This window comes from Bombina bombina, chromosome 6 (assembly GCF_027579735.1).
Source record: "Bombina bombina isolate aBomBom1 chromosome 6, aBomBom1.pri, whole genome shotgun sequence".
Taxonomy (NCBI): Eukaryota; Metazoa; Chordata; class Amphibia; order Anura; family Bombinatoridae; genus Bombina; species Bombina bombina.
Window position 1 is genome coordinate 6,706,012 of NC_069504.1, and position 15,880 is coordinate 6,721,891.

General features: G+C 39.7%; 1 protein-coding gene across 1 annotated transcript in view; it reads right to left on the minus strand.

Moving 5' to 3' along the window:
- The window catches only part of NME6 (NME/NM23 nucleoside diphosphate kinase 6), a 150,622-nt gene that overhangs the window by 19,584 nt on the left and 115,158 nt on the right, over positions 1-15,880 (minus strand). The window contains exon 5 of the mRNA XM_053716304.1: positions 13,165-13,325. Coding sequence (XP_053572279.1) covers positions 13,165-13,325 — 161 coding nt within the window. The remainder of the gene's footprint in view (positions 1-13,164; positions 13,326-15,880) is intronic.

Here is a 15,880-nt window from a genome sequence, read left to right on the forward strand (position 1 = left end):
ATAAGAGACTTATGTTTAGTCAGCAGCATCAGCTGAATGATAAGAGACTTATGTTTAGTCAGCATCAGCTGATTGATAAGAGACTTATGTTTAGTCAGCAGCATCAGCTGAATGATAAGAGACTTATGTTTAGTCAGCAGCATCAGCTGAATGATAAGAGACTTATGTTTAGTCAGCGGCATCAGCTGAATGATAAGAGACTTATGTTTAGTCAGCATCATCAGCTGAATAAGAGACTTATGTTTAGTCAGCAGCATCAGCTGAATGATAAGAGACTTATGTTTAGTCAGCATCATCAGCTGAATAAGAGACTTATGTTTAGTCAGCGGCATCAGCTGAATGATAAGAGACTTATGTTTAGTCAGCAGCTTCAGCTGAATGATAAGAGACTTGTGTTTAGTCAGCAGCTTCAGCTGAATGATAAGAGACTTGTGTTTAGTCAGCAGCTTCAGCTGAATGATAAGAGACTTATGTTTAGTCAGCAGCTTCAGCTGAATAAGAGACTTATGTTTAGTCAGCAGCATCAGCTGAATGATAAGAGACTTGTGTTTAGTCAGCAGCTTCAGCTGAATGATAAGAGACTTATGTTTAGTCAGCAGCTTCAGCTGAATAAGAGACTTATGTTTAGTCAGCAGCTTCAGCTGAATAAGAGACTTATGTTTAGTCAGCAGCTTCAGCTGAATAAGAGACTTATGTTTAGTCAGCAGCTTCAGCTGAATAAGAGACTTATGTTTAGTCAGCAGCATCAGCTGAATGATAAGAGACTTATGTTTAGTCAGCAGCATCAGCTGAATGATAAGAGACTTGTGTTTAGTCAGCAGCTTCAGCTGAATGATAAGAGACTTATGTTTAGTCAGCAGCTTCAGCTGAATGATAAGAGACTTATGTTTAGTCAGCAGCATCAGCTGAATGATAAGAGACTTATGTTTAGTCAGCAGCATCAGCTGAATGATAAGAGACTTGTGTTTAGTCAGCAGCTTCAGCTGAATGATAAGAGACTTATGTTTAGTCAGCAGCTTCAGCTGAATAAGAGACTTATGTTTAGTCAGCAGCTTCAGCTGAATAAGATACTTATGTTTAGTCAGCAGCTTCAGCTGAATAAGAGACTTATGTTTAGTCAGCAGCATCAGCTGAATGATAAGAGACTTATGTTTAGTCAGCAGCTTCAACTGAATAAGAGACTTATGTTTAGTCAGCAGCATCAGCTGAATGATAAGAGACTTATGTTTAGTCAGCAGCATCAGCTGAATGATAAGAGACTTATGTTTAGTCAGCAGCATCAGCTGAATGATAAGAGACTTATGTTTAGTCAGCAGCTTCAGCTGAATGATAAGAGACTTATGTTTAGTCAGCAGCATCAGCTGAATGATAAGAGACTTATGTTTAGTCAGCAGCATCAGCTGAATAAGAGACTTATGTTTAGTCAGCAGCATCAGCTGAATAAGAGACTTATGTTTAGTCAGCAGCATCAGCTGAATAAGAGACTTATGTTTAGTCAGCAGCATCAGCTGAATGATAAGAGACTTATGTTTAGTCAGCAGCATCAGCTGAATGATAAGAGACTTATGTTTAGTCAGCAGCATCAGCTGAATAAGAGACTTATGTTTAGTCAGCAGCATCAGCTGAATGATAAGAGACTTATGTTTAGTCAGCAGCATCAGCTGAATGATAAGAGACTTATGTTTAGTCAGCAGCATCAGCTGAATGATAAGAGACTTATGTTTAGTCAGCAGCTTCAGCTGAATGATAAGAGACTTATGTTTAGTCAGCGGCATCAGCTGAATGATAAGAGACTTATGTTTAGTCAGCAGCATCAGCTGAATGATAAGAGACTTATGTTTAGTCAGCGGCATCAGCTGAATGATGAGACTTATGTTTAGTCAGCGGCATCAGCTGAATGATGAGACTTATGTTTAGTCAGCAGCATCAGCTGAATGATAAGAGACTTATGTTTAGTCAGCAGCTTCAGCTGAATAAGAGACTTATGTTTAGTCAGCAGCATCAGCTGAATGATGAGACTTATGTTTAGTCAGCAGCATCAGCTGAATGATGAGACTTATGTTTAGTCAGCAGCATCAGCTGAATAAGAGACTTATGTTTAGTCAGCGGCATCAGCTGAATGATAAGAGACTTATGTTTAGTCAGCAGCATCAGCTGAATAAGAGACTTATGTTTAGTCAGCAGCATCAGCTGAATAAGAGACTTATGTTTAGTCAGCGGCATCAGCTGAATGATAAGAGACTTATGTTTAGTCAGCGGCATCAGCTAAATGATAAGAGATTTATGTTTAGTCAGCAGCTTCAGCTGAATAAGAGACTTATGTTTAGTCAGCAGCATCAGCTGAATGATAAGAGACTTATGTTTAGTCAGCAGCATCAGCTGAATGATAAGAGACTTATGTTTAGTCAGCAGCATCAGCTGAATGATAAGAGACTTATGTTTAGTCAGCAGCATCAGCTGAATGATAAGAGACTTATGTTTAGTCAGCAGCATCAGCTGAATGATAAGAGACTTATGTTTAGTCAGCAGCTTCAGCTGAATGATAAGAGACTTATGTTTAGTCAGCAGCATCAGCTGAATGATAAGAGACTTATGTTTAGTCAGCAGCTTCAGCTGAATGATAAGAGACTTATGTTTAGTCAGCGGCATCAGCTGAATGATAAGAGACTTATGTTTAGTCAGCGGCATCAGCTGAATGATGAGACTTATGTTTAGTCAGCGGCATCAGCTGAATGATGAGACTTATGTTTAGTCAGCAGCATCAGCTGAATGATAAGAGACTTATGTTTAGTCAGCAGCTTCAGCTGAATAAGAGACTTATGTTTAGTCAGCAGCATCAGCTGAATAAGAGACTTATGTTTAGTCAGCAGCATCAGCTGAATGATGAGACTTATGTTTAGTCAGCAGCATCAGCTGAATAAGAGACTTATGTTTAGTCAGCGGCATCAGCTGAATGATAAGAGACTTATGTTTAGTCAGCAGCATCAGCTGAATAAGAGACTTATGTTTAGTCAGCAGCATCAGCTGAATAAGAGACTTATGTTTAGTCAGCGGCATCAGCTGAATGATAAGAGACTTATGTTTAGTCAGCGGCATCAGCTAAATGATAAGAGATTTATGTTTAGTCAGCAGCTTCAGCTGAATAAGAGACTTATGTTTAGTCAGCAGCATCAGCTGAATGATAAGAGACTTATGTTTAGTCAGCAGCATCAGCTGAATGATAAGAGACTTATGTTTAGTCAGCAGCATCAGCTGAATGATAAGAGACTTATGTTTAGTCAGCAGCATCAGCTGAATGATAAGAGACTTATGTTTAGTCAGCAGCTTCAGCTGAATGATAAGAGACTTATGTTTAGTCAGCAGCATCAGCTGAATGAGAGACTTATGTTTAGTCAGCGGCATCAGCTGAATGATAAGAGACTTATGTTTAGTCAGCGGCATCAGCTGAATAAGAGACTTATGTTTAGTCAGCGGCATCAGCTGAATGATAAGAGACTTATGTTTAGTCAGCGGCATCAGCTGAATGATAAGAGACTTATGTTTAGTCAGCAGCATCAGCTGATTGATAAGAGACTTATGTTTAGTCAGCGGCATCAGCTGAATGAGAGACTTATGTTTAGTCAGCGGCATCAGCTGAATGATAAGAGACTTATGTTTAGTCAGCAGCATCAGCTGAATGATAAGAGACTTATGTTTAGTCAGCAGCATCAGCTGATTGATAAGAGACTTATGTTTAGTCAGCAGCATCAGCTGAATGATAAGAGACTTATGTTTAGTCAGCAGCATCAGCTGAATGATAAGAGACTTATGTTTAGTCAGCGGCATCAGCTGAATGATAAGAGACTTATGTTTAGTCAGCATCATCAGCTGAATAAGAGACTTATGTTTAGTCAGCAGCATCAGCTGAATGATAAGAGACTTATGTTTAGTCAGCATCATCAGCTGAATAAGAGACTTATGTTTAGTCAGCGGCATCAGCTGAATGATAAGAGACTTATGTTTAGTCAGCAGCTTCAGCTGAATGATAAGAGACTTGTGTTTAGTCAGCAGCTTCAGCTGAATGATAAGAGACTTATGTTTAGTCAGCAGCTTCAGCTGAATAAGAGACTTATGTTTAGTCAGCAGCATCAGCTGAATGATAAGAGACTTGTGTTTAGTCAGCAGCTTCAGCTGAATGATAAGAGACTTATGTTTAGTCAGCAGCTTCAGCTGAATAAGAGACTTATGTTTAGTCAGCAGCTTCAGCTGAATAAGAGACTTATGTTTAGTCAGCAGCTTCAGCTGAATAAGAGACTTATGTTTAGTCAGCAGCATCAGCTGAATGATAAGAGACTTATGTTTAGTCAGCAGCATCAGCTGAATGATAAGAGACTTGTGTTTAGTCAGCAGCTTCAGCTGAATGATAAGAGACTTATGTTTAGTCAGCAGCTTCAGCTGAATAAGAGACTTATGTTTAGTCAGCAGCTTCAGCTGAATAAGAGACTTATGTTTAGTCAGCAGCTTCAGCTGAATAAGAGACTTATGTTTAGTCAGCAGCATCAGCTGAATGATAAGAGACTTATGTTTAGTCAGCGGCATCAGCTGAATAAGAGACTTATGTTTAGTCAGCGGCATCAGCTGAATGATAAGAGACTTATGTCTCAGGCTACCCTGCATACTTATTAATGACTGGAATAAGCATAAGGCTATCTTACATACTAATTAATGTCTGGGATAAGCATAAGGATATCCTACATACTAAGTAATGCCTGAGATAAGCATAAGGCTATCCTACATACTAAGTAATGCCTGAGATAAGCATAAGGCTATCCTACATACTAATTAATGCCTGAGATAAGTATAAGGCTATCCTATGTACTAACTAATGCCTAGGATAAATATATGGCTATCCTACATACTAATTAATGTCTGGGATAAGCATAAGTCTATACTACATACTTATTAATGCCTGGGATAAGCATAAGGCTATCCTACATACTAATTAATGCCTGGGATAAGCATAAGACTACCCTACATACTAATTAATGTCTGGGATAAGCATAAGGATATCCTACATACTTATTAATGCCTGGGATAAGCATAAGGCTATCCTACATACTAAATAATTCCTGGGATAAGCATAAGGCTATCCTACGTACTAACTAATGCCTGGGATAAGCATAAGGCTATCCTACATAGTAATTAATGCCTGGGATAAGCATAAGGCTATCCTACATACTTATTAATGCCTGGGATACGCATAAGGCAATCCTATATACTAATTAATGCCTGGGATAAGCATAAGGCTATCCTACATACTAATTAGTATGTAGGATAGCCGTATGTTTATCCCAGGTATTAATTAATGTCTGGGATAAGCATAAAGCTATCCTACATACTAATTAATGCCTGGGATAAGTATAAGGCTATCCTACATACTAATTAATGACTAGGATAAGCATTAGGCTATCCTACATACTAATTAATGCCTGGGATCAGCATAAAGCTATTGTACGTAGTAATTATTGCCTGGGATAAGAATAAAGCTATCCTACATGGTAATTAATGTCCGGGATAAGCATAAGGCTATCCTACATACTAATTAATGCCTGAAATAAGTATAAGGCTATCCTACATACTAATTAATGTCTGGGATAAGCATAAGGCTATACTACATACTTATTAATGCCTGGGATAAGTATAAGGCTATCCTACATACTAATTAATGCCTGGGATAAGCATAGGGCTATCCTACATACTAATTAATGCCTGAGATAAGCATAAGGCAATCCTATATACTAATTAATGCCTGGGATAAACATACGGCTATCCTATATACTAATTAATGCCTGGGATAAGCATAAGGCTATCCTACAAACTAATTTATACCTGGGATAAACAAACGGCTATCCTACATACTAATTAATGTCTGGGATAAGCATAAAGCTATCCTACATACTAATTAATGCCTGGGATAAACATAAGGCTATCCTACATACAAATTAATGACTAGGATAAGCATTAGGCTATCCTACATACTAATTAATCCCTGGGATAAACATACGGCTACCCTACATACTAATTAATACCTGGGATAAACATACGGCTATCCTACATACTAATGTTCGGGATAAGCATAAAGCTATCCTACATACAAATTAATGCCTGGGATAAGCATAAGGCTATCCTACATATTAATTAATGCCTGGGATAAGCATTAGGCTATCCTACATAGTAATTAATGTCTGGGATAAGCATAAAGCTATCCTATATACCAATTAATGCCTTGGATAAGCATAAGACTATCCCACATACAAACTAATGCCTGAGATAAGCATAAGACTATCCCACATACTAATTAATGCCTAGGATAAACATACGGCTATCCTACATACTAATTACTGCCTGGGATAAGCATAAGGCTATCCTACATACTGATTAATGTCTGGGATAACCATAAAGCTATCCTACGTACTAATTAATGTATGGGATAAGCATAAGGCTATCATATGTACTAACTAATGCCTGGGATAAGTATAAGGCTATCCTATATACTAATTAATGTCCGGGATAAGCATAAAGCTATCCTACATACTAATTAATGCCTGAGATAAGTATAAGGCTATCATATGTACTAACTAATGCCTGGGATAAGCATAAGGCTATCCTACATACTAATTAAGGTCTGTGATAAGCATAAGTCTATTCTACGTACATACTCATTAATGCCTGGGATAAGCATTAAGACTACCCTACGTAGTAATCCCTGAGATTAGAATAAGGCTATCATACATACTTATTAATGCCTGGGATAAGCATAAGGCTATCCTACATACTAATTAATGCCTGGGATAAGCATTACACTATCCTACATACTAATTAATGCCTGGGACAAGCATAAGGCTATCCTACATACTCAAAATGTCTGTGATAAGTATACGACTATCCTACATACTATTTAATGCCTGGGATAAGCATAAGGCTATCCTACATACTAATTAATGTCTGTGATAAGCATAAGTCTATTCTACGTACATAATCATTAATGCCTGGGATAAGCATTAAGACTACCCTACGTAGTAATCCCTGAGATAAGAATAAGGCTATCATACATACCAATTAATGCCTGGGATAAGCATAAGACTATCCTACATACTAATTAATGACTGGGATAAGCATACAGCTATCCTACATACTAATTAATGCCTGAGATAAGCATAAGGCTATCTTACATACTAATTAAAGCCTGGGATAATCATGAGGCTATACTACATACTTATAAATGCCTGGGATAAGCATAAGGCTATCCTATATACTAATTAAAGCCTGGGATAAGAATAAGGCTATCCTACGTAGTAATTAATCCCTGATATAAGAATAAGGCTATCCTACGTACTAAATACTGTCTGGGATAAACATAAGGCTATCCTACGTACTAATTAATGTTCGGGATTAGCATAAAGCTATCCTACATACAAATTAATGCCTGGGATAAGCATAAGGCTATCCTACATATTAATTAATGCCTGGGATAAGCATTAGGCTATCCTACATAGTAATTAATGTCTGGGATAAGCATAAAGCTATCCTATATACCAATTAATGCCTTGGATAAGCATAAGACTATCCCACATACAAACTAATGCCTGAGATAAGCATAAGACTATCCCACATACTAATTAATGCCTAGGATAAACATACGGCTATCCTACATACTAATTACTGCCTGGGATAAGCATAAGGCTATCCTACATACTGATTAATGTCTGGGATAACCATAAAGCTATCCTACGTACTAATTAATTAATGTATGGGATAAGCATAAGGCTATCATATGTACTAACTAATGCCTGGGATAAGTATAAGGCTATCCTATATACTAATTAATGTCCGGGATAAGCATAAAGCTATCCTACATACTAATTAATGCCTGAGATAAGTATAAGGCTATCATATGTACTAACTAATGCCTGGGATAAGCATAAGGCTATCCTACATACTAATTAAGGTCTGTGATAAGCATAAGTCTATTCTACGTACATACTCATTAATGCCTGGGATAAGCATTAAGACTACCCTACGTAGTAATCCCTGAGATTAGAATAAGGCTATCATACATACTTATTAATGCCTGGGATAAGCATAAGGCTATCCTACATACTAATTAATGCCTGGGATAAGCATTACACTATCCTACATACTAATTAATGCCTGGGACAAGCATAAGGCTATCCTACATACTCAAAATGTCTGTGATAAGTATACGACTATCCTACATACTATTTAATGCCTGGGATAAGCATAAGGCTATCCTACATACTAATTAATGTCTGTGATAAGCATAAGTCTATTCTACGTACATAATCATTAATGCCTGGGATAAGCATTAAGACTACCCTACGTAGTAATCCCTGAGATAAGAATAAGGCTATCATACATACCAATTAATGCCTGGGATAAGCATAAGACTATCCTACATACTAATTAATGACTGAGATAAGCATACAGCTATCCTACATACTAATTAATGCCTGAGATAAGCATAAGGCTATCTTACATACTAATTAAAGCCTGGGATAATCATGAGGCTATACTACATACTTATAAATGCCTGGGATAAGCATAAGGCTATCCTACATACTAATTAAAGCCTGGGATAAGAATAAGGCTATCCTACGTAGTAATTAATCCCTGATATAAGAATAAGGCTATCCTACGTACTAAATACTGTCTGGGATAAACATAAGGCTATCCTACGTACAAATGCCTTGGATAAGCATAAGGCTATACTACGTGCTAATTAATGCCTGGGATAAGCATAAGGCTATCCTACATACTAATTAATGCCTAGCATAAGCATAAGGCTATCCTACGTACTAACTAATGCCTGGGATAAGCATAAGGCTACCCTACATACTAATTAATGCCTGGGATAAACATACGGCTATCCTACATACTAATTAATGCCTGGGATAAGCATAAGGCTATCCTACATACTAATTACTGCCTGGGATAAGCATAAGGCTATCCTACATACTAATTAATTCCTGTGATAAACATATGGCTATCCTACATACTCATTAATGTCTGGGATAAGTATAAGGCTATCCTACATACTCATTAATGCCTGGGTTAAGCATAAGGCTATCCTACATACTAATTAATGCCTGGGATAAGCATAAGGCTATCCTACATAGTAATTAATGCCTGTGATAAACATATGGCTATCCTACATACTCAATGCCTGGGATAAGCATAAGGCTATCCTACATACTAATTAATTCTTGTGATAAACATATGGCTATCCTACATACTCATTAATGCCTGGGATAAGCATAAGGCTATCCTACATACTAATTAATGCCTGGGATAAGCATAAGGCTATCCTACATACTAATTAATGCCTGGGATAAGCATAAGGCTATCCTACATACTAATTAATGCCTGGGATAAGTATTAAGCGATCCTACATACTAATTAATGCCTGGGATCAGCATAAAGCTATCCTACATATTGATTAATGCCTGAGATAAGCATAAAGCTATCCTACATAGTAATTAATGCCTGGGATAAGCATAAAGCTTTCCTATATAGTAATTAATGCCTGGGATAAGCATAAGGCTATCCTACATAGTAATTAATGCCTGGGATAAGCATAAGGCTATCCTACATAGTAATTAATGCCTGGGATCAGCATAAAGCTATTCTACATAGTAATTAATGCCTGGGATCAGCATAAAGCTATCCTACATAGTAATTAATGCCTGGGATCAGCATAAAGCTATCCTACATAGTAATTAATGCCTGGGATCAGCATAAAGCTATTCTACATAGTAATTAATGCCTGGGATCAGCATAAAGCTATGCTACATAGTAATTAATGCCTGGGATAAGCATAAAGCTATCCTACATAGTAATTAATGCCTGGGATAAGCATAAGGCTATCCTACATACTAATTAATGCCTGGGATCAGCATAAAGCTATCCTACATAGTAATTAATGCCTGGGATCAGCATAAAGCTATTCTACATTGTAATTAATGCCTGGGATCAGCATAAAGCTATCCTACATAGTAATTAATGCCTGGGATAAGCATAAGGCTATCCTACATACTAATTAATGCCTGGGATCAGCATAAAGCTATCCTACATAGTAATTAATGCCTGGGATCAGCATAAAGCTATTCTACATAGTAATTAATGCCTGGGATCAGCATAAAGCTATTCTACATAGTAATTAATGCCTGGGATCAGCATAAAGCTATCCTACATAGTAATTAATGCCTGGGATCAGCATAAAGCTATCCTACATAGTAATTAATGCCTGGGATCAGCATAAAGCTATCCTACATAGTAATTAATGCCTGGGATCAGCATAAAGCTATCCTACATAGTAATTAATGCCTGGGATCAGCATAAAGCTATTCTACATAGTAATTAATGCCTGGGATCAGTATAAAACTATGCTACATAGTAATTAATGCCTGGGATAAGCATAAAGCTATTCTACATAGTAATTAATGCCTGGGATCAGCATAAAGCTATTCTACATAGTAATTAATGCCTGGGATCAGCATAAAGCTATCCTACATAGTAATTAATGCCTGGGATAAGCATAAGGCTATCCTACATAGTAATTAATGCCTGGGATCAGCATAAAGCTATCCTACATAGTAATTAATGCCTGGGATCAGCATAAAGCTATGCTACATAGTAATTAATGCCTGGGATCAGCATAAAGCTATCCTACATAGTAATTAATGCCTGGGATCAGCATAAAGCTATCCTACATAGTAATTAATGCCTGGGATAAGCATAAAGCTATCCTACATAGTAATTAATGCCTGGAATAAGCATAAAGCTATGCTACATAGTAATTAATGCCTGGGATCAGCATAAAGCTATCCTACATAGTAATTAATGCCTGGGATCAGCATAAAGCTATCCTACATAGTAATTAATGCCTGGGATAAGCATAAAGCTATCCTACATAGTAATTAATGCCTGGGATAAGCATAAAGCTATCCTACATAGTAATTAATGTCCGGGATAAGCATAAAGCTATCCTATGTACTAATTAATGCCTGACATTAGCATAAGGCTATTGTATCTAATGTACTAGATAATGGTAATATTTTTAAGAAATATTGGACAGAATAGTTGAACCTATGTTTCTTATCTACTTTCAAAATCTATGTTTCTATATATTTTATTACATTTTATTTTGTTTATTTTATTAACCCTTTGAGTGCTAAGCACTTTCCCACCTGGGTGCTAAGCTGAATTTTTTTTTTTTATGATTTTACATAAAACTTTTTTCTTTTCAGATCCCCCAGACTTTTACCTTTGGAACGGTTATGCAATTACCTTTCCAATGATGGGTCTGTAGCTGCTTAGATGTCTGAGATAGAGGCTTCTAAGCAGCATGCCCCCTTTCCCTATACTTTACATTGTTAATTTTAAATAAAGTTGTGTGGTGAAGTCATCACGTCATTGCGCATGACGTCAAGAAACAAAACGTGAAGCCCGGGAGATGCTTGTCATTATACAGGCCAGATCGCCGGGGTAGGATCTGGTGGAAGCCTCCAGATCTCCCTCAAAGTGGGAGAGTGCTAGCGACGGCTCTATACCGTCGTTAGCACCTGATTGAGACAATTTGTGATGGCTCAGAGCCGTCGTTAGCACTCAAGAGGTTAATTGAGATTTTTTTTTTTTTTTTTAAGTTTTTTTAAGCTATAAATTGTATTTTCTGCCCTTGGATTTAAAAGGTTTAAACAAAGTATCAAGACACCTCTAGGTAAATACCCTGGGGTGTCTAAATTCTACAAATATATGTGCAGCAGTTTTGAATTGGGTGACTATTTAGCTTACAAACCAAGGAAAGCAAATTTTAGCATGAAACCAATCATTTTATCTTTGTAGTATTTGGCTGATATTTGCTATAAATGATTTGTAAACCTAGACATATGGGGTATTGCTAAAGTTAGGACAACAATGGATTTATTTAGATGTTTCTTTAGCTACAGTAGTAGAAATGTATTTTATGTACAGAAATAGGGTATCACTGGAAAGGGCTGTTTGTCGGTTAATACATGGCGTATAATATGTATGGGTGCGATTTACAAGGAGAGCGGATAGTTATGGTGAAAACAACGCTGAGCAAAAATGACAAAAAGGCCCATGTTACTTCAGTAAGGAAACTGGGGGAAAAAACTCTATCCTTAAAGGGACAGTAAAGTCAAAATTAAACTTTTATCATTTGGATAACTATGACTAAGGCATTGACAGCCGAAACGCGTAAGACATGTTCACTCTGATGCTCCTGTTATGAACTTATTATTTTTCTTTGTTTCTCCATGAATGAATACATCTCAGATTCATTAGTGCCTTGAGGGTCACTGTATTTTCATTGATATTTGATGATTCAGATAGAGCAGCAATTTTAAACAACTTTCCAATTGACTTCTGTTATCAAATTTGTTTGTTCTCTTTTGTATATTTTATTGAAAAGTTAAACAAAGTAGGTTAGAGCTCAGCAGTATTCTGTCTTTAGTACTCTATGACAGCAGAGTTTTGTAGAAAAAGCTACAAATAAAGTTACACAGTACACGGATTACATATCTGCACCTTTACAAACAACTGACCTCTTATCTTAAGGGAAGGGTGATCTAGACAAGGGAAGGGCGATCTAGACAAGGGAAGGGCGATCTAGACAAGGGAAGGGCGATCTAGACAAGGGAAGGGCGATCTAGACAAGGGAAGGGCGATCTAGACAAGGGAAGGGCGATCTAGACAAGGGAAGGGTGATCTAGACAAGGGAAGGGTGATCTAGACAAGGGAAGGGTGATCTAGACAAGGGAAGGGCGATCTAGACAAGGGAAGGGCGATCTAGACAAGGGAAGGGCGATCTAGACAAGGGAAGGGCGATCTAGACAAGGGAAGGGCGATCTAGACAAGGGAAGGGCGTTCTAGACAAGGGAAGGGTGATCTAGACAAGGGAAGGGCGTTCTAGACAAGGGAAGGGTGATCTAGACAAGGGAAGGGCGATCTAGACAAGGGAAGGATCTGCATTTATTGCACAGAGAAGGTGACAGTAAACAAAAGAAGTGGTTTATTTTGTCAGTTGTAAATCGAGGACATGAAGAGAAGAAGCGCAGAGGAAATGACAGAGAAAAGTGATCTCACCTGACCCATGGGTGGTATTGCGTGTGTCCGTCAGCCCCAGCTCACCACGTAAACTCTCTGGTGAAGTTATTCTGGCTTTAAAAACTTTAGTTGGTCCCATCATGTTTCTCCAGAGCTGGATAGCATCCTCGTGTGCCAGGATATAAGCCCTCATAGGGCCACTGCATGGGCACCAGGAAATACCATTATTATAGACTGCAGAAAGGATGGTAGCACCCTCCCTAACGGTCATGGCTAGCGGAAACTCTCCCCCAGTAGTAGATTAAGTCTGCTTTCTTTTATATTTACAACTAAACATGAAGAATACAATTATTTATAGGCAGATGATAACATTAGTACATTACTAAAGGCTCAGAATTTTCTGTGACTACCCAGCTCATGTGTGCCATTACAGAAACCCCGCCAGTGAATTATGTGCGGGCATTAGCCTGGGTACGCAACAAGTACAATAATACACACTGCCCAACTAGATGTAATCCAAATACTAAATTGCAATACCCCCAACTCTGCCAACTTGTGCCAGGAACACACAGTACCCCCCCCCACTGCCAACTTGTGCCAGACACACGCAGTACCCCCCCCCACTCTGCCAACTTGTGCCAGGCACACGCAGTTCCCCCCCCCACTCTGCCAACGTGTGCCAGGCACACGCAGTACCCCCCCCCCCACTCTGCCAACGTGTGCCAGGCACATGCAGTACCCCCCCCCACTCTGCCAACTTGTGCCAGGCACATGCAGTACCCCCCACTCTGCCAACTTGTGCCAGACACATACAGTAACCCCTCCACGCTGCCAACTTGTGCCAGGCACACACAGTAACCCCCCCACTCTGCCAACTTGTACCAGGCACACACAGTAACCCCCCACTCTGCCAACATGTGCCAGGCACACACAGTACCCCCCACTCTGCCAACATGTGCCAGGCACACACATTACCCCCCACTCTGCCAACATGTGCCAGGCACAAGCAGTAACCCCCCACTCTGCCAACTTGTGCCAGGCACACGCAGTACCCCCCCCAACTCTGCCAACTTGTGCCAGGCACACGCAGTAACCCCTCACTCTGCCAACTTGTGCCAGGCACACGCAGTAACCCCCCCACTCTGCCAACTTGTGCCAGGCACACGCATTACCCCCCACTCTGCCAACTTGTGCCAGGCACACGCATTACCCCCCACTCTGCCAACTTGTGCCAGGCACATACAGTAACCCCCCATGCTGCCAACTTGTGCTAGGCACACACATTAACCCCCCACTCTGCCAACTTGTACCAGGCACACGCAGTAACCCCCCACTCTGCCAACTTGTACCAGGCACACGCAGTAACCCCCCCACTCTGCCAACTTGTGCCAGGCACACGCAGTAACCCCCCCACTCTGCCAACTTGTACCAGGCACACACAGTAACCCCCCACTCTGCCAACTTGTGCCAGACACATGCAGTACCCCCCAACTCTGCCAACTTGTGCCAGACACACGCAGTAACCCCCCACTCTGCCAACTTGTGCCAGGCACACGCAGTAACCCCCGCTCTGCCAACTTGTGCCAGGCACATGCAGTACCCCCTCACTCTGCCAACTTGTGCCAGGCCCACAAGGTACCCCACTCTGCCAACTTGTGCCAGGCACACGCAGTACCCCCCCACTCTGCCAACTTGTGCCAGACACACGCAGTAACCCCCCCACTCTGCCAACTTGTGCCAGGCACACGCAGTAACCCCCCCCCCACACACCAGTACATATACTAAGGCAAGCTGTAAAAAATCCCAGTGTAAAGCAAGAAAGGCAGAATCACTGGACACCCAGAGGCAGAACTTTTTTCACTTTCTGCAATTAACTTTTTAGTAAAATAAAATTTCTGTAGGTGAAATTAAATACAAATTTAATGACACAGTTACAGTAAAAAGCCGCTCAGTATGTGTTGTGTAATGACACAGTTACAGTAAAAAGCCGCTCAGTATGTGTTGTGTAATGACGCAGTTACAGTAAAGCAGCCGCTCAGTATGTGTTGTGTAATGACGCAGTTACAGTAAAGCAGCCGCTCAGTATGTGTTGTGTAACGACACAGTTACAGTAAAGCAGCCGCTCAGTATGTGTTGTGTAACGACGCAGTTACAGTAAAAAGCCGCTCAGTATGTGTTGTGTAACGACGCAGTTACAGTAAAAAGCCGCTCAGTATGTGTTGTGTAACGACGCATTTACAGTAAAGCAGCCGCTCAGTATGTGTTGTGTAATGACGCAGTTACAGTAAAGCAGCCGCTCAGTATGTGTTGTGTAATGACACAGTTACAGTAAAAAGCCGCTCAGTATGTGTTGTGTAATGACGCAGTTACAGTAAAAAGCCGCTCAGTATGTGTTGTGTAATGACACAGTTACAGTAAAGCAGCCGCTCAGTATGTGTTGTGTAATGACGCAGTTACAGTAAAGCACCCGCTCAGTATGTGTTGTGTAATGACGCAGTTACAGTAAAGCAGCCGCTCAGTATGTGTTGTGTAATGACGCAGTTACAGTAAAGCAGCCGCTCAGTATGTGTTGTGTAATGACGCAGTTACAGTAAAGCAGCCGCTCAGTATGTGTTGTGTAATGACGCAGTTACAGTAAAGCAGCCGCTCAGTATGTGTTGTGTAATGACGCAGTTACAGTAAAGCAGCCGCTCAGTATGTGTTGTATAATGACGCAGTTACAGTAAAGCACCCGCACAGTATGTGTTGTTTTGTG